The 25,242-nt window shown below is 43.0% G+C and overlaps 1 protein-coding gene across 1 annotated transcript in view; it reads left to right on the top strand.

Moving 5' to 3' along the window:
• The window catches only part of LOC140465864 (BMP and activin membrane-bound inhibitor homolog), a 69,478-nt gene that overhangs the window by 29,977 nt on the left and 14,259 nt on the right, over positions 1-25,242 (top strand). Inside the window, exon 2 of the mRNA XM_072561732.1 lies at positions 4,647-4,931. Within this exon, the coding sequence (XP_072417833.1) occupies positions 4,647-4,931 (285 nt within the window). The remainder of the gene's footprint in view (positions 1-4,646; positions 4,932-25,242) is intronic.

Genomic DNA, 25,242 nt, shown 5'->3' on the forward strand with positions numbered 1-25,242 from the left:
TTGAAATGGTAAATGGAAACCAAGGATTGTGTAAAGTATTCCTGCACGTCATAAAGGTGGGTTACTGATACTCGTTCTGAGTGTTGTTTACAGTGCTATTTGTTCAGTCACTAGGGCAGTTTTAGCTTCCAATGAGCTGGAGTCGGGGAGGGGGTTTACAAAATGAGTTTTGAGCAGCAACAGGTAGCTGACTGTCTGTCTATAGAATGGTGACCAGTTGTTGATACAATGGCCTTCTGCCTGTCAACAACCATGCGATTGGTTCCCAGCTAGCTGTGGGGAGTTTGTGGGTGTGATTATTTGGTCGGAACCCTTCAGACCTTCAGAAAGAAAAGTGCTCTTCTTTTTTTTACGGTAAAAAAACACCTTGAGTCTGAAAAAAGCCAGTTTATTTCACCACATCTGTTGCTGTAAGCTATGGCTTTTAACTAACATGTCAGAGACTTTCTAAATGTGAACCAGTTATTCTGTGCCTTTTGCAAGCAAGTGAATGCCCATTAGATATCAGAATTAAGGAGCTACAAATCTTGCTAGGATACTCAGAGAGTTCACTGCAAATGCAGATGCAATAATCAGCTACTTGGTTGATCAGGAACATGATAATTGATTTATACATGATGTGGAGATGAAGTGGTCTGAGCCTATATCCTTATGTTGTGTTATTCATGTTGATACAAGGCCAAAACCACTTTCCTTCAATGTTTATAATACAGTGTGATTTATATAGTTAGCAGTTTCCAAACAATTTACTGACAAATTTGGAATCCTAGAGCCTCTCTGTAGAAGATTATTTATTAAATATAAACTGACAACTTAAGGTTTTGCAACAAAGTGAAAACTTGCATATCTTAAGCATAGTGAAATATAATTCCTGGCCTGGCTCTCAAACTAATCACAGATAGAAATGTTGGCAATTATAAGAACAGAGAAAATTCCAAACTTGCATTAAAACACATGTTTAAAATTGAATGCTGCATTCCTGTGTTGAATACTGGGCACCTTTCCACTTGGGGTACCCAGACTAGAATTTGATAGTTGAAGGTGTGCACTCTATTAAGAAGTGGTAGTTGACACTAATAGATCAGATCTCCCTGACTAACAATATGTTTTAGAGGAGGTTCAAGTGCTGGGAAGGAGGTATCAGAATTTACAGAGGTTTTCATAGAATATACAACATAGAGCCAGGTCATTTGACAAAACTATCCATGTTCATGCTCCACACAAGATTTCGCCCTCTCTAAGTCAGCTAACCCTCTCAGGGTAAACTTTCTACTTCATCTTTACCAATACATTTTATCTAGCCTCCCCTGAAATGGATCTATGCTATTCAACTGAAATATTCAGTGCGGTTGTGAGTTTAATATTGTAACAATTTAAGACGTTTTTCTGAACTTTGGGTTGATGTTCACTGTCGATGTGGAACGTTCTGTGGTATTTCCAACCAGGTTTAATGGATCACATGGACTATATTTGCTTTATATGCTGAAATGGGGTAGCACGGTGGCTCAGTGGTTAGCACTGCTGCCTCACAGCGCCAGGGACCCGGGTTCAATTCCCGTCTCGGCTAACTGTCTGTGGAGCTTGCACATTTTCCCTGTGTCTGTGTGGGTTTGCTCCAGTTTCCTCCCACAGTCTAAAGATGTGCAGGTTAGGTGAATTGGCCATGCTAAATTGTCCGCAGTGTTAGATGCATTAGTCAAGGGTGAATGGGAACGGGTCTGGGTGGGATGCTCTTCGGAGGGTCATTGTGGATTTGTGGGGCCGAAGGGCCTGTTTCCACACTGTAGGGAATCTAATCTAATCTAAAAAAGTTGAAGTTAGCTTTGAACTGTCTCAATGTTGAATTAAATAAACACTGCTACCTGCTGAACTAGGGCTCGGTTAGCATAGGTCCTTAGATTGTAGTGCATAATGATATCAGTTGCATGGGTTCAATCGCTATACTGCTGGCTATTTCTATTAGAAATGTTTGTACTTTCTTACATGTATTTATTATTGTTAACAGAGCCAACCTATTGGATTAGATAGGGTAAAACAAAGAACTGCATATGCTGAAGATCTGAAGCAAAAACAGAAATTGCTAAAGAAACTTAGCAGGTCTGGCAGCACCTGTAGAGAGAAAACAGAGTTAACCTTTTTAAGTCCAGTCGTCCCTTTTCAGAACTGAAAGTAGTCAGAAAATGGCAGGATGAATGCTGAAGACAGTGGGGCTAGTAGAAGGTGGCTGGGTAGGGATGGTGCGGAGTGTGTGAATAGGTGAAGATGGAGCCAAGAGGGAGAGAGAGAGAGACAAAGGGATGGATGATGGCAACTGGCGATAAAGGACATGGAACGAAATATTCAGTTTCTAAAACCAGTGAACTCAATACTAAATCCTTCAGACTACAGAGTCCTCTGGTAGAAAGTGAGGTGCTGTTCTTCCAATTTATGCTGAGCTTCACCGGAGCACTGCAGTAAGCCTGACACAGGGAACATGATTTTATGTTGAAGTGGCAGACAATTGGAAGCTCAGGGCCATTTTTGAACACAGAATGTAGTGTTCCAGAAACAGTAACCCAGTGTGTGTTTCATCTCCCCAATATAGAGGAGACCATATAGCGAGTAGTGAATATAGTAAACTAGACTGAGTGAAGTGCAGTTAAAAACTGCTTTACCAGGAAGGTGTTTGGGGACTTGGATAGTCAGGAGGGAGGAAGTAAATGGGCAGGTATTACATCTTCTGCGATTCCAGGGAACGGTGCTGAGGGGATGTGGGGAAGTATTGAAAGTGGACGAGAAATAGACCACAATATTCTGGAGAGAATGAGGAAGCCTGACAAGAGAGGGGAGGGGGATATGTGTCTGGTGGTGGCATCCTTGGAAGTGGCATCTTATGATCCCTTGAATGCAGATCCTGGTTTGTGGTAAGCGAGCACTGGGGAACCCTGTCGCTGTTGTGGGGAGGGAAGAAGAGGGGATGAGGGCAGAAGTGCAGGAAATGGGTCAGACACATCGAAGCGGCTGTCAACCACAGTAGCCAGGAATCCTCGATTGAGGGGAAAAAAAGTGGATGTTTCTGAGCAACCCCCTCACCACCTGTGCAGAAGGTGGCATTATCAGAACTAATACGTGGAGATGGAGAAACTGGGAGAATGGGATGGAGTCCGTACAGAAAGCAAGTGTGAGGATGTATAGACCAAGTAACTGTGGGTGTCAATTAACTTTAGTTGAAATGGGTGGCCGGTAATTCCTCAGAAATGGAAAATAGAGATGGCTAAGACAGGAGAAGCCAGAGATCTCTGTATTGATAATTATCTTGAATGGTAGAATAGAGGGCTATGCAGTTCAGCTTGTTCATGATAATTAAGGTGGATAACATGAGAGACAGCAGAAATGGCAACCGAAATTTGCAAAGCGTTTTTGATGTGTACGTGAATGTGTAATGCTGTAGCAGTTTGAACACAATATGGAAAAGACAGATCAGAGTATTGATGAGAATGTAGGAACTGTCGATGGGTCGGAGATTTATAGATTGAAGTGCAAAGCCACTAAGATCTAGATGACCGGAACAAGACGCAATTGAAAAGGCTAATAGATTATTCACTTTTATTTCAAGGTGTTGGCAGTCAAAGGGCTGGAAGTTATATCACAGCTGCTTAGAGTTCTGGTTAGACCCCATCTGGAGTATTGTTCTGGGCACCGTATCTGTGGAACAGGACGGTTGCCTTGGAGACGGTGGAGTACAGATTTATTAGATTAAAAACAGGGCCGTAAAGTTAATTTACGTGAATATGTTGCAAAATTGCGACTTTCTTTCCTTGGATAGGAAGATTAAGGCATGCTAGAATTGAGGTGTTTAAGATGGCCAGAGGATTTGATGAAGTAAATCGAGAGAAATTATTTCCTGTTGTAGAATTGGCCAGAACAGAGGTATGGCCTTAACATTAGAGCGAGACCAAGGAGTGCTGTTAAATAGCATCTCTTTACACAAATGGTGACAGAATTCCAGAACAGTTTCCAAGGAATTCTGTCAATATATAGATTCTGAATAGGAGCAGGCCATTCGTCCCCTCAAGCCTGCTGTGCCATTCAGTAAAATAGTCACTGATCTGATTGTGGCCTCGATTCCACCTTCCTGTCATCTCATGATAAGGCTGGGTTGATTGAAAAATCTGAGAAACAAGAATGAAAATCCACAGCCTGACTTTATGGCAATTAAATAACTCAGGTTCTGGCTACCACTCCAATTTAGAGGATGTTCTGTCTCTGAAAATTGCAGCAAAGTGAATGACAGGTAACTGTTCAGCTCCAGGAATGATTGTCACCACATCAGGAGAAGCAGTGATACAGACTGGAAGGAAATGTAAGTGGGCAACTCTGTCTGAGACAGATGACAGAATTGGGTTGGGGAGCTACTACTGGGAGGGAGATAGGTAGAAATGGAAGGGAATAGTAATAACCAATAGGAAGGGATGGAGGAGCACATTATATGTGAATTGTAAGTGTTTCATTGTTCCTCAGTAGTAAACAGGAACATTCTGAATGATCTGAAGATATTGTTTAATGGTTTTATGTTTTTACCATTCAACTAACAAGGTTGGTTTGCTCCAAAATGCTTGTTTTCTTCAGTTAAATGCCCTCTCTCATGTGAACCTCTTTTATTCTAGGTGAAATCAGATGCTATTGTGATGGACCACAATGTGTAGCAACAGGCTACATGTGCAAGTCCCAGCTCTCTGCCTGTTTTACCAGACTACTGGACCCTCAGAACGTCAATTCACCGTTACTTCATGGCTGTATGGACGCTTTCTCCAATACAACGGAGATCTGCCAATCACAAGGTTCCTACCACCATAAAGGACACTGGTCACTCTTAGAGTGTTGCTGGGAAGATATGTGTAATTATAAAGGGCTACAGGAAGTTTTGCTGCATTCTGCGAATAGCATGTCAGGTAAGGAATATTAGAACACTAACTGCATGGTTTATTTGAAGAAACCTTCAATCGGATTTTGTCACAATGTAAAGGATTTGCTCTGGGACATAGGACGGTATCACAGTGCATCGGGAAATTTACACTTCAGTAGAATTTTCTACTTAGAGTCATGGAGTCATAGAGTCATTCAGCATGAAAACAAACCCTTCAGTCCAACTCATTCATGCCGACCATGTTTCCCAAACTAAACTGAACTAGTCCCACTTGCCTGCATTTAACCAAAATGCCTCCAAACCTTTCCTATCCATGTATCTGTCCAAATGTCTTTTAAATTTTGTAACTGTACCTGCATCTAGCACTTCCTCTGGCAGTTCATTCCACACACAAATCACCCTCTGTGTGAGAAAGTTGTTCCTCGGATGCTTTTAGATCCTTCTCCTTTTATCTTAAAAATATGCCCTCTACTTTTGAATGCCTCCACTCGAGGGAAAAGACCTTTGCAATTCACCTTGTCTAAACCCCTTATGATTTTATAAACTTCCATGAAGTCACTTCTCAACCTCCTATGCTCCAGTGACAAAAGTCCCAGCGTCTCCTTATAACTCAAACCCTCTAGTCCTGGCAACGTTCTGCTAAACCTTTCCTGAACCCTTTTCGATTTAATAATATCTTTCCTACAGCAGGGTGACCAGAACTGCACACAGTACTCCAAAAGTGGCCTTAGCAACATCATGTACAACCTCAACATGACACTGAGCAATGAAGGTTGGCATGCCAAATGCCATCTTAACCACCCCATCTGCCTGTGTCGCATCTTTCAAATAAAGTGCATGAATGCCAAGGCCCCTCTGTTCTACAACACCACCTAAGGCCAAACCTTTAATTGTATGTCCTAACCTTGTTTTTGTTACCAAAATGCAATAAATTGCATATCTCCATAATGTACGCCATCTGCCGCTCCTCAGCCCATTGACCCATTTGATCAAGATCCATTTGCAATCTTAGAAGACCTTCTTCACTATCTACTATGCTACCATTTTGAAGTTGTCCGTAATCTAACTAACTATGCTTCATATTCTCATCCAAATCATTTATATAAATGAAAAACAAAATAGGACCCAATATCAATCCCTGTGGAACACAGCTCCTGACAGGCCTCCAGTTCAAAACGCAATTCTCTACCACCACTCTGTCTCCTGCTGTCAAGCCAATTATGTATCCAATTGGCAATCCTATATCCTATGTGACCTACTTTTACTAATTCATCTACAATATGTAATCTTGTTGAAGGCTTAGAAAAGCCCAAGTAAACAACATCTACCGTTCTGGTAGATGGTCATGTCTTCAAAACACTCAATCAAATTTGTGAGACATGATTTCCCTTGCTCAAAGCCATACAAATCCCACGACAATATTTTTAAGAAGAGCAACAGAATTCTCTCTAACATCTTTGCCAATGTTTATCCCACTGCCAACATCACTATAAAATATTTTCTGCTAAATATCCTGTGGTCAATTGTGGGAGCTTGCTGTTTGCAAATTGACTTTCATGTATTCCTCATTACAACCTCAATAAATATGCATTGGCTTAAAAATGTTTTGGCTTCTCCTCAGGATATATAACGAATGAATCAGGAAAATATACTCTTCTCTTTCAACCCTGTTAGAAGTTTTGTTAAGTTGGAAAAACTTTGTTATGAGTCAAGGCCCACTCTAATACTCAACTTGGTTTAACATCGAGCTACATAGACCATCCAGCGCAGACACAGGCCATTCAGTCCAACTGGTTGATCTTCTCTCACCTCTCTTCATCTCTCTCTTTTAGCATATCCTTTTATTCCTTTTGTCCTTGTATATTTATCATTCTTTTGATTAATGTTTAAGTTTTGTCTCCTACTTTGCCTTGTTTATGTTTTTTGTGAATGCTTGTTTTAAAATCAAAAACTTCAATAATCGCATAATCCACAGATGATAGGCACCTTCATTTAATCTTGATGTGTCAGATTAAGGTGAGGACCTCTTGAATGGCATTCATTTAAAAATGGAATGATGTTGGGACAAGAAAAGAATACAGGGTGGAATCTTATAAGGTCATGTATAATGTGGGCGATGGGGAGAAAGGAGGCAGAATTGCATGAAACTCCAGCCAGGCCTATTTCAATGCTGGATTCATTTATTGCATCATTTTAACTAAATTCCAGGCTTTAAGTCGAGATTCTCACTAGGCAATGGCAAGTTCTCTATTAGTAGAGATTACTGCTTTTTAATGACCTTGTTAATCACATATCATTCTACATATTCCTATTCTACCCACCTGATGCTGAGAATTCTCAATTTGGACACCAGGCACCTGGTGACTTCAGCTCACTGCTTAAGCCAAAGGAACTCCATTTTAAATACCTGCTCAGTAAAATCTCTGCGCACATTCCATAGGCACCAGCCACATTAACCCGACATCCAGGTCTTTGGCATCTGGCATGTGCCAGGCTGTAAGAACCCTCGAGGCACATTGCCAACCTACAGTACGCTGACACACTTCAATGCTGCACCTCAGAACAATGCCACTATAATGCTGCAGCAAGGACACTTTATGCTCCAGGACGTGCACCCAGTTCACAGACTGGGCCAGGATGCACTTCTGGGCTGTTTGCATTCCTCTCTTCGCACCAAGTCCCTTTGAGCCTACCTGGATGCTCACAGCCTTGATATTGCGCTCACAGTACTGCATTGTCTTGCCCTTTAATGAAGACAAAGCCAGGAATCTTGTCATGGTGGCCAGCTATCTTAGTCAAATCAAAAATGATAACCTTTGCTCAGGGAGTCCTGGCACAGTAAATCAGGGCTGTTTCTGATACCAGTCTAAGGTATTGGATATAGTCAGTCAGCTGCTCAGGGCTATCAGAGTCAGGATGAAGTGTAAATAATGGACTGAAGTTTGAGTATCCTATTTTGGGCAGGAAAGAAATGAGGAGTATTAAAGGAGATGAGAGTGGGTGATATAGCTGTCACTTTTGGTGAAGGTGGGGAGGGGCAGGTAACATAGTTAATGTGAGAAGTTGAGGAAGTTGCAGTAAACGATTTCAGTAGGTCTGACAGAGAGGAACTCTCTGTGAAACTGACACCTAGCCAAAATAACCCAAGCTTCAGCCAATTTTTACAAATGCTGTGAGACCTCAATCTTAGGTCTAATTTTTCAGCAGTCTTTAATGCACTGCTCAGCAGTAACCATTTCACACTTTTCCGTCCTATACAGCAGGTGCCCTGCCAACCTGTGGTGGGGAGGAATTGAATATGATTTCTCTTGACTACCAAGTCTTTTGACATTGCTAATATCTCTATCTCTCCTCCTTGTTACAAATTAACCTTGTATTACTTCTGACTGGCTCTTCTATTTTGTTGTATTCACTCTTCACAAATGAATGCATCAGCATTTACACGGTGGCTCAGTGGTTAGCACTGCTGCCTCACAGCACTAAGGTCCCAGGTTCAATTTCACCCTCGGGCAACTGTCTGTGTGGAGTTTGCACATTCTCCCCGTGTCTGCGTGGGTTTCCTCCCACAGTCCAAAGATGTGCAGGTTAGGTAAATTGGCTGTGCTAAATTCCCCCTAGTGTTAGGTGCATTAGTCAGAAGGAGGTGGGACTGGGTGGGTTGCTCTTCGGAGGATCGGTGTGGACTTGTTGGGCCGAAGGACCTGTTTCCACACTGTAGGGAATCTAATCTAAAAACTAGCAATCCACTTTACGAATAGTCTCGGATTCTGTTCCCCACTAACCTATATTTTCTGATGAGAACAGATTGAATTTTTTTAGTCTATCTTCATAGCTCAATGAGTCAAAATTGGGACTTATTCGTTTAATTTCTCCAAATTCTTTCAGCTGCTTCTATATTCTTGTGTAAGTACAGTGACCACAGCTGTACACAACACTCCATATGTGGTCTAAGCTGGTGTTTCATAATGACCTGTACCCCAGTTGCAGGAGTAGCATTCCACCATTTCCACAGCTGAATGATTTTTGCAGTTATGTTGCGCTTCTCCCTTCATGGGGGAAACGGTGGCTTCATTTGAATCAAGGCAAAAGTGAGGACTGCAGATGCTGGAGATTAGAGTGTGGTGCTGGAAAAGCACAGCTGGTCAGGCAGCATCCGAGGAGCAAGAGAGTCGATGTTTCGGCAAAAGCTTTTATTGAATCTAGTTAACTAAACTCTCTTGATGGCCAGCCGTTCTATTTCCCAGGCATGTTCTTCCTCATGGAAGTACTGCTGTTGCTGTGGAGGATACAAAGTACCACTTTACAAAGTTGGTGTCCACGCAGTCTCCATTGGAACATCAATGTCAACATCTGCCTTTGAGCGTTTTCAATTACACCTGAAGAGTACAGGCAGGGATCTGCTGTAAATTCCTCATCTATAAGTCAGTGCCTCCAACAATGCAACACTCCCTCTGTACTGAGGGTTGACTTGGATATTTTTTGTTCAAGCGTCTGGTGCAGGACTCGAGTCTTCCACCTTCTGCTGCAGAAGGAATAGAGTTATCACTGAGCCAGAGCTAACAGATGGAAAATAAAGGTTGTGATTACTACCTTTGAATCCCTTTTCAACAATCTCACATGTATGCAACAAAACTAGCTTGTTCTTTCTTTGTGTCCATTTGAGGAAATTAACACAGCAAATGTAGAGCATCCATTGATGAACTGCTTCCACAAAAACTAATGAAGGTGTATTTACCATTCAGTGTCCCAACTTGGTGGATTTTGGTCTCGTTCACATTGTTGCCAGACACTACTACTTTAGGTACTTTACATACCTATCAGAGCAATGTTAATGTCCTGGCAAAACTCTGCATGAATGGCAGTACCTGTGGAGAAAGAAACACAATTAATGTCTTGAGTCCAATATGACTGTACAGGACATTGGTTAGGTCACCTTTGGAATAATGCATTTAATTCTGCTCTCCCTGCTGTAGGAAGGATGTTGTGAAACTTGAAATGGTTCAGAAAAGATTTAAAAGGATGTTGCCAGGGTTGGAGAATTTGAGCTATAGGGAGAGGCTGAATAGGCTGGCGCTGTTTTCCCTGGAGCATCAGAGGCTGAGATTTATAAAATTGTAAGGGCATGGATAGGGTGAGTAGCCATGGTGTTTTACTGGGGCTGGGGGTGTCAAGAGGGCATAGATTGACGGTGAGAGGGGAAAGATTTAAAAGGAACCTAAGGGGCAGCTTTTTCACACAGAAGGTGGTACATGTATGTAATGAGCTGTTGCAGGAATTGTTGGAGGTAGGTACATTTAAAAGGCATCTCTATGGGTACATGAATAGGAAGGGATATGGGCTAAATGCTGGCAAATAAGACTAGATTAATTTAGGATATCTGGTCAGCATGGATGAGCTGGACTGAAGGGTCTGTTTCCGAGCTGTACTTCTCTATGACTCTATGTTGATGAAAAATCATCTTAATCATCTTGGGTATTGTTGAACATTTTCTGTTTTAATTTGATATTCAGTGTTTCACTATCATTTTACTTGTTTACAATACGAAACAAAACCAAATCATTTCATTGGCTGTGCCCATCGTTTGCAAGCCCAACATTTGCCCCCATCAAATATCCTTGAACTGAGTAGGTTGCAACACCTTTTCATGTTCAGAAACAACTGTAGAGCTGTGGGTCTGGAGTTACGTGTAGGCCAAATCAGTAAGTATAGCAGATTTCCCTGCCTAAAGGACACTGTCAACAAGATGAGTTTTTCTAACAATCTGGTAGCTCTCTGGTCATCATTGCTCATTTTAAGTCCATGTCTCTGGTCTGCTAGTTCAGTGCCAATAACACTAAATCACAATCTCACAAACCCCAGCGACAGTGCATTGTTCACACATAAAGGCATTAGGGAAGGTGGCTGTTTCATGTAAGTTATGTCAATAATTCATAGGACTTTTTGAAAAAAAATTATTAAGGATCCTCATTTGAAATGTATTATTTAAAAATGGAAGAGCAGCTTGTAAAGGGTGTTTTAATAATGTTTTTAAGTAAACAGGAAATGACTCAGAGCATTAGTGTGAGGAATATTTCACTGATAAAGACAGTGATGACGGAAACCAGAAGGGTGAGCGTGACTTCACTAAAATTTGAATCCAAGCCAACTGAATTGCTGTCAGTGTGGTTGGTGAGAGCCCAGGTAGTTCACAGACTTATACAATGCAAACAGCTCTTGGTCAAATCAGTACCAATATCAGACTTGAGTAATTTAGTCGTTTAACTTCTGCCATCTGCTGTTTCAGTATATTTCTAACTGTCCCCATAAAGATACAAATTTCCTGCCTCTAATTCTGTTACAGAGTGCTCACTTGAACAGGCCTATGTTAGGAATAGTATATACTCCCTAGCTGAGTTTCCCAGTGTTGTTTAAAAAACGGAAAATTTGCCATAGTCCTTGTGGATCTCTTTCTAAAGAGACAACTGGCATTAATTTAACATGGGGGTCAGGTGGGAGCAAGGTTGAGCAGGCACAGTATGGTAGGTTGATATCACAAACCAACTGTCTGTCCAACTCAGCTAATCAATACCCATACCATGCGTGAAATATTATAATATGGTGGAAGGAACTCTTGTGTTGCAGTGGCAATTTCTGGGCCAGAAGTCTGGGTTCTAGTCCTGTTGAGTCCAGAAGACTGGTTAATATAAAAACATCTACAATATAGTGGAATGTTCAATTAAATCAAACTGAGGGCTTTTCAGAATTTACAAAAGCCAAATCAACAACAGAAGTGGAAATGCTAAAAACTCTCAGCAGATCAAGCAACATTAGAATGGCAATTGCTCTCTGCAAGGTTGGAATCTTGTGTCCTTCTCCAAGGCAAGTTGTTACTGGGGGCGTGGCTTTTAATTGTGCAAAAGGGAGGGATGAATATGGAGACAACCATCTTCCTGCCTCCAGCCCCATTAAATCCAGAATACAAAGGCTCAGCGGCAACTTTCCTCCCAATCACCAATCGAAGCCCTCAAACTGGCAATTAATACTCATTAAAGACCCACATCCTTATGCTGCTGGCATTTTGCCAGGTTGAAAGGGGGCTGGTGGAGGCTTACCTTTTGGGAAGCATGCTGATTAATTCCTTTCAGGGTTTGCTTGCAGTTCTGTGGAAGAGTTCTGTGTTGTTCAAAGGGCCTGTGCATAATTGAGGGACCCAGGGTTGGGAAGGGAAGGCCATTAATAGCCTCACTCTTCCTGCAACGTTCCTCCCCCACCCCCAACACACACAGTCATTCACCATTACCTGGCTCCTTCCCTGCTCCAAGCCTTCAGATGGGTATCACACAGATAGCAGCCTCTACCAAGTCCAAAAGATTCAGGAATTCTCAGCAGGTGGACTCTCCACCCCTATGGGTCCCTTGATCCCAGGGGAAGGCCCACTGCCTGTCAAGTGTCAGAGGGGTAGAAATATCACAGGCCATCGTTGAAAGACGCGATGTGATGTCTCATTGTGTGTCTCGCAGCATCCAAGGCTCCACAAGGTTCCAGCCCATGAGCACAAATTGAATCTACCTGAGTATTACTGCACCAGCCAGCCTTCCACCTCCCCTCCCCTCAGTGGAAATAAATGTAAGACTCACCACTAACATCAATGGCAACCCACAGGGACCCTTCATTGTGAAGAAAAGCATTTGGGGAGTCATCTTGTCAGGTGTGAGACTAATACAAACTTCATTAAATCCATACAATTCTTATCATATGTACAGACTCTTGTTTGAGAACGATTGGTGTGGGTGAGTAACAAAATTAATTAAAATTAACCAAGCTAAATACCTCCGTACCCAAGACAAAGTAGAAATGGACATAAATAAAAAGGTGGAAATGGAGAATTGCTACTAGCCAGTGCAAATGATCAATCTTCATTAAATAAAAATGGAAGCATTATTTTGCAATGAGGAAAAGTGGGGGCATAATGGCTTATTTTTTACACAACTTCACTCCTCAACAGTACTAAGATGTTTCTCTAAGAATGAAGAAATTATAGATCTCAATGTTGTAAGTCATGGGTACAAATGTTCCCTCTGTGCTAGCCCTGCAATGAATTTTAGGAACTTTAGTGCAGGATTGGTTTGCATTACAAAATAAGCAGGGAATTCAAGTCTTGAATTCAGGTATTGTGCAGCACTTTTCTTTGCAAATGCAGATTGTTAAACATTGAAAACATGTACTAGTTATTTGTAAAATTGTTTATAACAGCAGAAACATGCTGGAAAATCATACAACATATCACCAGAACCTGGGAACTGGTTTAGCTCAGGTGGCTAGATTGTTGGATTGTGATACTAACAGCATGGGTTCAATTCCTACCACTGGTTAGAGGTTATCATGAAGGGCTTTCCTTCTCAACATCTTCCCTCACCTGAGATTTGGTGGCCCTCAGGTTAAATCACTATCAGTTGCTTCCCTCTAATAAGAGAGCAGTCCCTATGGTCTGGTAAGACTATGGTGACACAACAGTTACCAGAACCCTGACCTAATCGGTTACATGCTGTCATTCTTGGAATACAGGCCATTCAGAATATTGTTGTTTGAAAAGCCTGTCCTAATTTTCTCTCCTTGCCCTCATCATGCATTCCTCATCAACTACCACAGGCTTCCCAAAACCAGAGAGGAATCTTTGTCATCAACTTCGAACCTTTTCATTGCCATGTTTCTCTTATTCTTCATGATGGTTTCTACAGGTTGACCATCTCATGTAAAAGGTTACGGAACAACTTGGCATGGCCATAGATGTAGGATTGAGGAGGGGGTGTGGTGGCGGGTGGTGGTGAGACACTGGGAGCAGTGGGCTAGGAAGCAGGGGCTAGTGCCAATGTGCCTTAAGGGCTGCTTGGAGATGCTAGGGGAATGTGAAGAGAACATAGTGTGTATAATTATAAATGTTCTGCATATGCATGAAAATACGCATAGAATTTGCTTTCGAGTGGGTGCTTCAAAAATGCAGAACAAAAGACATCTCAACACCAAACAACAAAGGACAGAAGACAACCAAACCAAATACATCACTGTCCCATAAAAACCAGGCCAGTTGGCCCTGTTTCTCTTCCATATTCAGTAGTTTGTTACATAGTGAAGAAATACAATAGTGACTCTAAATCTATCTCTAACTGTTTATTCACAGAACTTTAAAATATGTTAGAACTTGGATTTTATACACATGAAACCTTTTCACAGGGAGCCCCAGTCTTGCTTGGAATATTCTGTGTGGTGTCAGTACATGACACTCTGTTTCCACTCAAACATGTAAGAAATCAAGTACAGTTTTAAGGATCAGTTGCCAGACTAACAAAATCAAACACAAATGTATCAAACCATAGAAAATTACACTCTGTGCTTCCATTCCTTGCACATATCTTTTATCCCTCCAATACTTCTGCTTTCACTGTGTCTCTGCTCCTGTATTAGTTCTGTCCTCTAACTAACTTGCTTTCTCAGTATCCCTGCTTTACCAAGTGGGCAATTATAGTTTAAAGCTGAAAAATGTTTTGCTGGAAAAGCGCAGCAGGTCAGGCAGCATCCAAGGAGCGGAAGAATCAACGTTTCGGGCATAAGTCCTTCAGGAGTGAGGAAGGTGTGCCAAGCAGGTTAAGATAAAAGGTAGGGAGGAGGGACTTGGGCGAGGGGAGTTGGGAATGCGATAGGTGGAAGGAAGTTAAGGTGAGGGTGATAGGCCAGAGTGGGGGTGGGGGCGGAGAGGTCGGGAAGAAGATTGCAGGTCAAGAAGGCAGTGCTGAGTCCAAGGGTTGGGACTGAGATAAGGTGGGAGGAGGGGAAATGAGGAAGCAGGAGAAATCTGGATTCATCCCTTGTGGTTGGAGGGTTCCTAGGCGGAAGATGAGGCGCTCTTCCTCCAGGCGTCGTGTTGCCATGGTCTGGCGATGGAGGAGGCCAAGGACCTGCATGTCCTTGGCGGAGTGGGAGGGGGATTTAAAGTGTTCAGCTACGGGGCAGTTGGTTGGTTGGTGCAGGTGTCCCAGAGGTGTTTCATGAAACGTTCTGCAAGTAGGCGGCCTGTCTCCCCAATGTATAGGAGACCACATCGGGTGCAGCGGATGCAGTAAATGATGTGTGTGGACGTGCAGGTGAATTTGTGACGGATATGAAAGGATCCCTTGGGGCCTTGGAGGGAGGTGAGGGGGGTGGTGTGGATGCAAGTTTTGCATTTCTTGCGGTTGCAGGGGAAGGTGCTGGGAGTGGAGGTTGGGTTGGTGGGAGGTGTGGACCTAAAGACGGAGTCGCGGAGGGAGTGGTCTTTCCGGAATGCTGATTGGGGAGGGGAGGGAAATATATCCCTGGTGGTGGGGTCTGTTTGGAGGTGGCGGAAATGACGAAGGATGATACGATGTATCTGGAGGTTGGTGGGGTGGTAGGTGAGGACCAGTAGGGTTCTGTCCTGGTGGCGATTGAAGGGGCAGGGTTCAAGGGCGGAGGAGCGGGAAGTGGAGGAGATGCGGTGGAGAGCATCATCAACCACGCCTGAGGGGAAATTGTGCTCTTTGAAGGAGGCCATCTGGGTTGTTCGGTATTGGAATTGGTCCTCCTGGGAGCAGATGCGGCGGAGATGAAGGAATTGGGAATATGGGATGGCGTTTTTACAGGGGGCAGGGTGGGAGGAGGTGTAATCTAGGTAGCTGTGGGAGTCAGACGGTTTATAGTAAATGTCCATGTTGAGTCGGTCACCCGAGATAGAAATGGAGAGGTCTAGGAAGGGGAGGGAGGAGTCTGAGACGGTCCAGGTAAATTTGAGGTTGGGGTGGAAGGTGTTAGTAAAGTGGATGAACTGTTCAACCTCCTCGTGGGAGCACGAGGCAGCGCCGATACAGTCATCGATGTAGCAGAGGAAAAGGTGGGGGGTGGTGCCAGTGTAGCTGCGAAAGATGGACTGTTCCACATATCCGACGAAGAGGCAGGCATAGCTGGGGCCCATGCGGGTGCCCATGGCTACTCCTTTGGTTTGGTGGAAGAGGGAGGATTGGAAAGAGAAGTTGTTCAGGGTGAGGACCAGTTCAGTCAGTCGGTGGTAGTTTGGCGAACTGGCAGGCAAGAGAGGTGCGGTGGTAGTTTGGCGCACTGATCTTTACATTTCTGAGGCTAAATGCCAGCTCGTGGACACCTCCTCCTACTGCCCCCTTGACCATGACCCCACGTCCCACCACCAGACCATCCATAACCTCATCACCTCAGGGGATCTCCCATCCACCGCCTCCAACCTCATAGTTCCACAACCCCGCACTGCCCGTTTCTACCTCCTGCCCAAAATCCACAAACCAGACTGCCCCGGCCGACTCATTGTCTCAGCCTGCTCCTGCCCCACTGAACTCATCTCTGCATACCTCGACACGGTCCTGTCCCCCTTAGTCCAAGAACTCCCCACCTACGTTCGGGGCACCACCCACGCCCTCCACCTCCTCCATGATTTCTGCTTCCCCGGCCCCCAACGCCTTATCTTCACCATGGACATCCAGTCCCTATACACATCCATTCCCCATCACGAATGCCTCAAAGCCCTCCGCTTCTTCCTTTCCCGCCGACCCAACCAGTACCCTTCCACTGACACCCTCCTTCGACTGACTGAACTGGTCCTCACTCTGAACAACTTCTCTTTCCAATCCTCCCACTTCCTCCAAACCAAAGGAGTAGCCATGGGCACCCGCATAGGCCCCAGCTATGCCTGCCTCTTCATCGGATATGTGGAACTGTCCATCTTCTGCAGCTACACTGGCACCACCCCCCACCTTTTTCCTCCGCTAGATTGATGACTGTATCGGCGCTGCCTCGTGCTCCCACGAGGAGGTTGAACAGTTCATCCACTTTACTAACACCTTCCACCCTGACCTCAAATTTAACTGGACCGTCTCAAAATCCTCCCTCCCCTTCCTAGACCTCTCCATTTCTATCTCAGGCCATCAACTCGACATGGACATTTACTATAAACCGACCAACTCCCACAGCTACTCAGATTACAGCTCCTCCCACCCTGCCCCCTGTAAAAACGCCATCCCATATTCCCAATTCCTTCGCATCTGCTCCCAGGAGGACCAATTCCAATACCGAACAACCCAGATGGCCTCCTTCAAAGAGCGCAATTTCCCCTCAGACCTGGTTGACGATGCTCTCCACCACATCTCCTCCATTTCCCACTCCTCTGCCCTTGAACCCTGCCCCTCCAATCGACACCAGGACAAAACCCCACTGGTCCTCACCTACCACCCCACCAACCTCCAGATACATTGTATCATCCTTCGTCATTTCTGCCACCTCCAAACAGACCCCACCACCAAGGATATATTTCCCTCCCCTCCCCTATCAGCGTTCCAGAAAGAGCACTCCCTCTGCGACTCCCTCGTTAGGTCCACACCCCCCACCAACCCAACGTCCACTCCCGGCACCTTCCCCTGCAACCGCAAGAAATGCAAAACTTGCGCCCACACCTCCCCCCTCACTTCCCTCCGAGATCCTTCTATATCCATCACAAATTCACCTGCACTTCCACACACATCATTTACTGCATCCGCTGCACTCGATGTGGTCTCCTATACATTGGGGAGACAGGCCGCCTACTTGCGGAACGTTTCAGAGAACACCTCTTGGACACCCGTACCAACCAACCCAACCGGCCTGTGGCTGAACATTTTAACTCCCTCTCCCACTCCGCCAAGGACATGTAGGTCCTTGGCCTCCTCCATCGCCAGACTATGGCAACACGACGCCTGGAGGAAGAGCACCTCATCTTCCGCCTAGGAACCCTCCAACCAGAAGGGATGAATACAGATTTCTCCAGCTTTCTCATTTCCCCTCCCCCCCACCTTATCGCAGTCCCAACCCTTGGATTCAGCACCGCCTTCTTGACCTGCATCTTCTTCCCGACCTCCCCGCCCCCACCCCCTCTCTGGCCTATCATCCTCAACTTAACCTCCTTCCACCTATTGCATTCCCAACTCCCCTCTCCCAAGTTCCTCCTCCCTACCTTTTATCTTAGCCTGCTTGGCACACCTTCCTCATTCCTGAAGAAGGGCTTATGCCCGAAACGTCGGTTCTCCTGCTTCCTGGATGCTGCCTGACCTGCTGCGCTTTTCCAGCAACACAGTTTTCAGCTCTGATCTCCAGCATCTGCAGTACTCACTTTCTCCTAATTATAGTTTAAAGACCAGTTATGTATTGCTCACTTATAAGATCACAGACAATTGCTGGGCACATTTCTAGAGGTTGAATTACATGACCATGTCCTTACAGTGCTCTGCGTTCCAATGGCCAGTTGGATGATTCATCACTCTCAGTCAAATAGTCTTTATTCTCAGGTACTACACAAATGTCTTCAAAGAAAATGCAATGATCTGGGGAACTTACAGGATTTCTTCCAGCAATATTCCGGAGATAAATCTTTTATTCCAAAAGACTCTGGACCTATCCTGAAGGGTTGATAATACTTTACCCTGCTTTTCACTTTATTTGGGAAAATTAAGTAACAAGTAGCCAGATTGACATTGCCAATGTCCATTATTACTCAAAGTCAACTTTTCTATCCATCAGTTCCAGCTCTATACATTAAGGTGGAACATGATTTTTGCTTAAGAAAGAACCATCACTATTCAAACAAAGCAGTATGAGAAGAAATAGGAAAAGGGCCAACCTCTGTATGACATGAATGATACCTGTTGGGTCGGGCTAGTGAAAATGACAATGGAATCTCAAGATCTTGCTCCAGCTGCAAGGTTTTGTTTTGAGGGTTGAATGAAAATATACTCTTTAATGAACCTGCCTTTTTATGTAGATGTCCTGCTGTTCTGACTGATCTCTGATACAAAGGTTACATAACTGGTGAGTGCAACAAAGTCAAGACATCCCAGGTTGTTTGAGACACCGTGTGGAGGATAGCTCCTGATTGATATGTGTATGGGTAGCACGCAGTATGTGAGCTGGAGATAGCCACTGTCTACAATATAGGTCCAGACATCTGAGAAAGGCTCACTCGAAATGAAAAGTTACTCTGATTTTGCTCCACAGATGTTGCCAGACCTGCTGAGACTTTCCAGCAATTTTCTGTTTTAGCTTCAAACTTGCCAGCTGTAACTTTTGTGTTGTGTAGTACTGCCACAGACTTTGAATAGAAAATGGTCGGTTGGATTTTGAGTCCACTTCAGGAAGAACATACAAGATTTTATCAGAGTGTGCTTATGCATGCACATGTTGTGCATAGGTGCAGTATACATTTATGTAAATGCATGCACTGTGTAATATTCATAACATTCCGATTATGATACTTATATCAAATCATATGCATGATATCTGTTTTCTTAACCTTTTTTGGATTCCAAAGTGTAGCTGAGGTAATTTAAGGAGAGGGTTAATGTGTTGCAAACTGTAATAGTTTAAAGATGGATCATTGATATTGAACACAAACATCTTGTCATTTTTATTCTAAATACTAAGCTTATGTAGCTTTTTTTTCCTGAAGAAACATGCTTTTACAAATGTAAATCTTTTCAAATGGAGTCTGTTTAAAGCAATGAATAGCAACAGCTTGAATGTTAACCATCAGCTTAAACTGCAACAGTTTAAGAAAACCCACTGATTTATAGGCCATAGTGAACCAATTACAGGCCTTTAATTACTTCACCCTGATCCTCCTTCTGTTTAAAAAGGTCTTTAACTGGTACAGAATTCTGGTTACCAATTGTTCTGTTTCTTAAAGAAGAACATTCTGTTTAAACAAATATATGGTCACTAGACTGGGCCTCCTTTAGGGAGGTTCATTATTTGGATCTACCATAATCTATGTCATGGACCTGAAGCTAACATGTGAGAAGCTGCTTTCTCAGGAGAGTCTTCTATCGGAATGTAAGTGTTGGTGGGTCAGATTGAATCCCTGAGCAGAGGAGTGTTGCAGCACTAAAACTCATTGGTGCACTGATACACTGACAGGATGGCATTACTGTGTGGTGGAGAGCTGGTTTTCTCACAGTAACTTTATGATCCTTAGCTGCACATTTTTGGAGAATGGCAGGGAGTGAAGTAGAAGTCCAGCATTTCAGGGGAAAAGTAATTCAAAATCTAGTCATCCGACGCCACTAGCATTCATATCACAAATGGAAAAAGTAGGGACTTCGATAGTATTCATTTCCACCATCCTACTCAGGCAATGACCTAGAGAAGGAAATCGGGAGGGAAATCAAATTAGCACAGATCAGTTTTACAAAAATAAAACCTGGGATAGATTGTGACTGGGTGCAGAATCTGGATGCTCGGCTGATGTAGTGTGAGATCGCCAGCTGTCTGGTAGCATTGACAATAACAAAAACAATTGCTTGTGTTAACAGAGTGTCAACCATATTAAAATATCTCAAACTGCTCAACAGCAAAGTCATTAAGAACAATTTGACATTGAGCCACATAAAGGAATAGGAGAAAGTAAGGACTGCAGTTGCTGGAGATCAGAGTTAAGAGTGTGATGCTGGAAAAACACAGCAGGTCAGGCAGCATCCAAGGAGCAGGAGAGTCGATGTTTCAGGCAAGAGCCCTTCATCAGGAAGGGCATTCCTGAAGGGCTCTTGCCTGAAACGTTGATTCTCCTGCTCCTCAGATGCTGCCTGTCCTGCTGTGTTTTTTCCAGCACCACACTCTCAACACATAAGGGAATATTCAGGCTAAAAAGGTTTCTCACAGAGGTATGTTTTAAGTCCATCTTGAAAAGGGAGAGAGAAATAGAGAGTTACAAAGACGAGACTTGGAGATGTTCAAAAAAACAGAATTGAAGAATTGTAGATATAATAGAGTTATGGGACTGGAGGAGATTAGCGGTAGGAAAGGGCGAGGCCATGGAGGGATCTGACCCATTAGTTAATGGGGAAACCATTGGAAGTCTGAAAGGTCATGAGTGAACAGTTCTTAATGTAACAACATGGAGAGCAGTGATGGTATCAATCAATGGAGGACCATTGATTTTGAGGAGCACATTTAGTTATGAGAAGGCTTGCATGTCATAAGATGTCTATTTACTTATAGAAGGCTTACCATCTGACTCGAATAGATGTTCTGAAGAAGGGTCGCTGGAACTGAAACTTGAATTGTGATTTCTCTGCACAGGTGCTGTCCGACCTACTGAGATTTTTCAGCAATTTTTGTTTTTGTTTCAGAGTTCAATAACAATAAGAAATAAGAATCTTGATGTGTACAACATTGGAGAAGCTGGGAGATCATTGAAGGACAGTTCACCGATGACAGGGAATGCCTAGGAGAATACTGTGCGCACTGCTGTTTGCCAGCTTGAATTTGTTTTGGATCCCAAAAGAGTTTCTGGACTATTTTTCAATTTGATGTCCAGCAAATGCATTGTGAGACATGCAAGTAGGATACACTGAGAAATAGAAATCAGGCCCTTACGTATGTCATAAGATATCTATTTACTTATAGAAGGCTTACCATCTGACTCAAATAGATGTTCTGAAGAAGGGTCGCTGGACCTGAAACTTGAATTGTGATTTCTCTGCACAGGTGCTGTCAGACCTACTGAGATGTTCCAGCAATTTTTGTTTTTGTTTCAGAGTTCAAGTATTCACAGTTCTTCTGATTTGTTTAACTCAAATAGATGTTCTGACTGTGAAGACATAGAGTCCCTTGGGAGAATAAATCAGCCACATCATCAGCAAATAACAATGCAGTAATCCGTTCCCGCTATGTTTAGTGCATTGCATACCCGTTTCCCCAAAGTCTGCCTCACAGTTTGCAACCTTCCCTGTGTTTGCTTCCTTAATTTTCTCTTGAGGGTGGGACTCTTGTGGTTTGGTTTGCTGAATGCTGGCAACCATCTGGTCCCTGGTTCAGTGCTTGAAAAGGCAAAATCTCCATTCGTGGATCTGCACAGTCCATGTTGGCAGGAATACTGACTGAAGGGCGGAGAGGTAAATCACAGCCAAGTCCAATCCTGTCCTGTTCCATTGCCCACAAGCACTCACTTTCCATGAGATCAGGGCAAAGAGCTTGGGATGATTTTTCCTCTCTGCAACTTTTATCGAGAAATCAAATTGAGACTTGAAATCCCCATTTGTTACCATGGCCAGTTTCACAAACCAGTGAATCAAATCTGGATTCTTCCTGGATAGAGCCACAACTTAACTATTTAGTCATTGGGTGGAAACATACTTTTTGATAAACATTTAAGTTTCCTTCTTTCGCTACTCAGATTTAGAATCACTAAAGTTAAAAGTTTACATTTCACTCCTCTCTGCTTGTTACTCTCAACCATGTTGTGGAACAATAATCCAGTTTGCAATATTACATTGGACGAAAACTTCCAGATAAACTGCAATCTGCCATGTGTTGCATTAATTCCCACTGAACTGGAGTGAGTATATTGGGGACAGTAAGAAGCAAATAAAATTGTGGAAAATCACTTCTGTGCACCAGACCTAGCTATTCTTATTTACCTTAGGAGTTATGAGAATTCACGGTTTGCGTGGAAATTAATATCTTTAAGACTTTTACGGCAATAATTGACAAAAGCTAGTCAGGAAAGTTGTGCAGACCATAATGAAGTGTCCAAAGATGTTTAAAAGCTAGAGTCTGAGGTGCAAGGAACAAGGCAGTCGATTGAATCATCAACCATGATCATATTGAATGGCAGAACAGGTTTGAAGGGCCAAATAGCTTACTGCTGCTCCTATCTCCTAATGTAAGTTCATTTGGATCCCTTTTACTCAAATATAAAGTAATGTTTTCAAAGAAAATAATCCAAGTTATTTGTGAAGTAACAACATCATGAGACGACTAAAAGTATATTTGGAGAGAGTAGGAATTGAGGAATTCAGTGAGGTGTGGTTACGGAGGGCAGCACTGTATACAATAATGCTTTCCTATCCTTGATATTCTTGTGTTGAATAAGTGAGTTCTGCTTTGGCTGTAATGAATGGATTTTGGTAGCACATTGACACGAGAAAATTTGTGAATTATAGCATCAGTCATGCAATATTGTATGGAGTTTATCTCTTGCCCTGAGTGCTTAATGTTTGTTTATAAGTATTTCTGATTATTAAAGAGTGGTTTGACTGGATGCTACAGTAACATTGGAATATTGCTGTCTGAATTGGTTGAAAAATGATTGTTTACGAACAGGACACAAAGGGAATGCTTGCCAAATGTAAGGGAAATGCAGATTCCCTGGTCAGATACAGACTAAATAATGTTAGCAACAGAAGTATTAGTTATGTTAATAGCTCATGAAATAATATATATTTTGACATCCAACTTCATGATTCATATCAGGTATTTAAAAAATGCATCATTTTACTATAGTTTTACAGAATTCATTAAATAAGGCGATGGGTCAGAAGTTCCACAATGTTACATTCTTGTTTAGAAACTGTTTGGAGCAAATCACTCCCAGGGACATTACTCGATTTGGAGAAGTACACTGTAACCAGCCAGAATTTATTAATGGCCACATCAACCCCCCTTACCTTGACCGTCAAGTCCTGGAGTGGGACTTGAACCTCTTACTTAGGGGTAGGGACTATACTTACTAAATCAAAAGAGCTCCTGCAACTTAAGAGTCAGTAAGTAGAGTAACTAACATCAGACCATTACTTACAAGAAAATCCCATTATTAAGTGAATGTCCATTTAAAGGTCCCTTTCAATCACTCCTGATGGGAGCAGAAGTTGCCTATATCATAGAGTCGACAACAAGCAAACCCTGTGGGGACCCTTGCAGGGTCTATTGTGTGGGGCCTACAACCAAAAGCACTCTTGGGTGACTCTTATGGTGCAGTGGTAGTGTCTCTATCTCTGAGCCAAGAGGCCTGGGTTCAAGTCACACCTGCTCCAGAGATATGCACTAACAGGTTGATTAGAAAATGCCTTCAAAGGCTGTCTTTAGCTGATCAAGGGACTAGGGACTTAGCTGACCTGAACTAGGGAGAGGGGACCCACTGAAAGCCACACCCCTCTCCAACCCACACTTGCTGCTTATCCACCCAAACCCCACCCTTAAAGCCCATCCTGCCATCATTACTGTGTGTCTTGACATCCAGTTGCAATCCACAGCCTCACGCAAGTGTCTCTTCTGATTGGCAAGCAGTTCTTAGTGGACGGCTTCCTAGGAAAAGGCCCCTCTACTGCCCTGTAAAGTACCTAAATGGAATAAGATGTTCTGAGCGTTCCCACAGACAGCTGTCATGGAGTTCTGACTGGAACCAACAGCTTACTTCCCAGTTACCACCACAAGATTACAGGCATGATTAGGGAAGCATATGCTCAAACAAGTGAAAAGAGAAACTTCGAACTGATAGCAAACATTTCTTAATATAGAGTAATAAACACACAAAGCTGTTTACTGCAATTGTCATGAGATTATTCAAAATGAATAGAATAAAAACTGAGGTGTCTACTTAAAAGAAGGTTTACGTGCAACACCAAATTGGAGACCTGACCACCCTTAAATGAACAGTTTCATGCTTTGTTTAAGTGTTTTTATAAGATGCAACCAAAGAAGAACTCACATCATTCGTTTGACTTCTCGTCCAAGTAAAGTATAAACTCTCCGATAGCTGATTTATTTAACTCTTCAAAAGCATCCAGCTAATTATTGTAAATGCTGAATTTATAGAGCTGCTATATCACATCTTTTACAGACTGTGAAATGGTTTTGATCTCACAGTAATGCAAAACCATTTAAGATAGCGAACAAAACCAGAGTGAGATCTGATTTTGGTTTCAGATATTGGATTGCCTAGATTAGGTATTCTAAGACAACTTCTTGCATTAGTGAGTGAGAGTGTTTTGCAAACATTTTATGAGCAGACACATGAACATCAGAATGAGGAGCAATAGGAGACCATTTGGCCCCTCAAGCCTACTCTGTCATTCAATAAGATCATGAATGATCCAATTGTTGCTCAACTCCACATTCCTGCTAAACCAAACATGGAATCTCTTGTTGGTCAAGAATCTACCTACCTCTACCTTAAAGTATTCAGTGACTCCCATCTCCATCATTCCCTGGAGAAGAGATATACATAGACCCATGAAACTGAGGGAAAGAAAACAGTTCTTTTCATTTTCTTCTTAAATTTTTCTCATTTCCTTTGCAATAAACAACATTCCTCTTTGCTGTAAACGTGTGCTAACCTTTTATGATTCACACACCAGGATGCACAGACCCCTCTCTCTTCCCCAGAATTCTGCAATCTCTCTACATTTAAAAAGTGTGCTGCTTTTCTGTTCTTCCTGTCAAAGTGGAGAAGTTCATTATACTCCATCTGCCAAATTCTTATCCAATTATTTAATGTATGTCCTCAGATGGATTCC

Source organism: Chiloscyllium punctatum, chromosome 42, assembly GCF_047496795.1.
Source record: "Chiloscyllium punctatum isolate Juve2018m chromosome 42, sChiPun1.3, whole genome shotgun sequence".
NCBI lineage: Eukaryota > Metazoa > Chordata > Chondrichthyes > Orectolobiformes > Hemiscylliidae > Chiloscyllium > Chiloscyllium punctatum.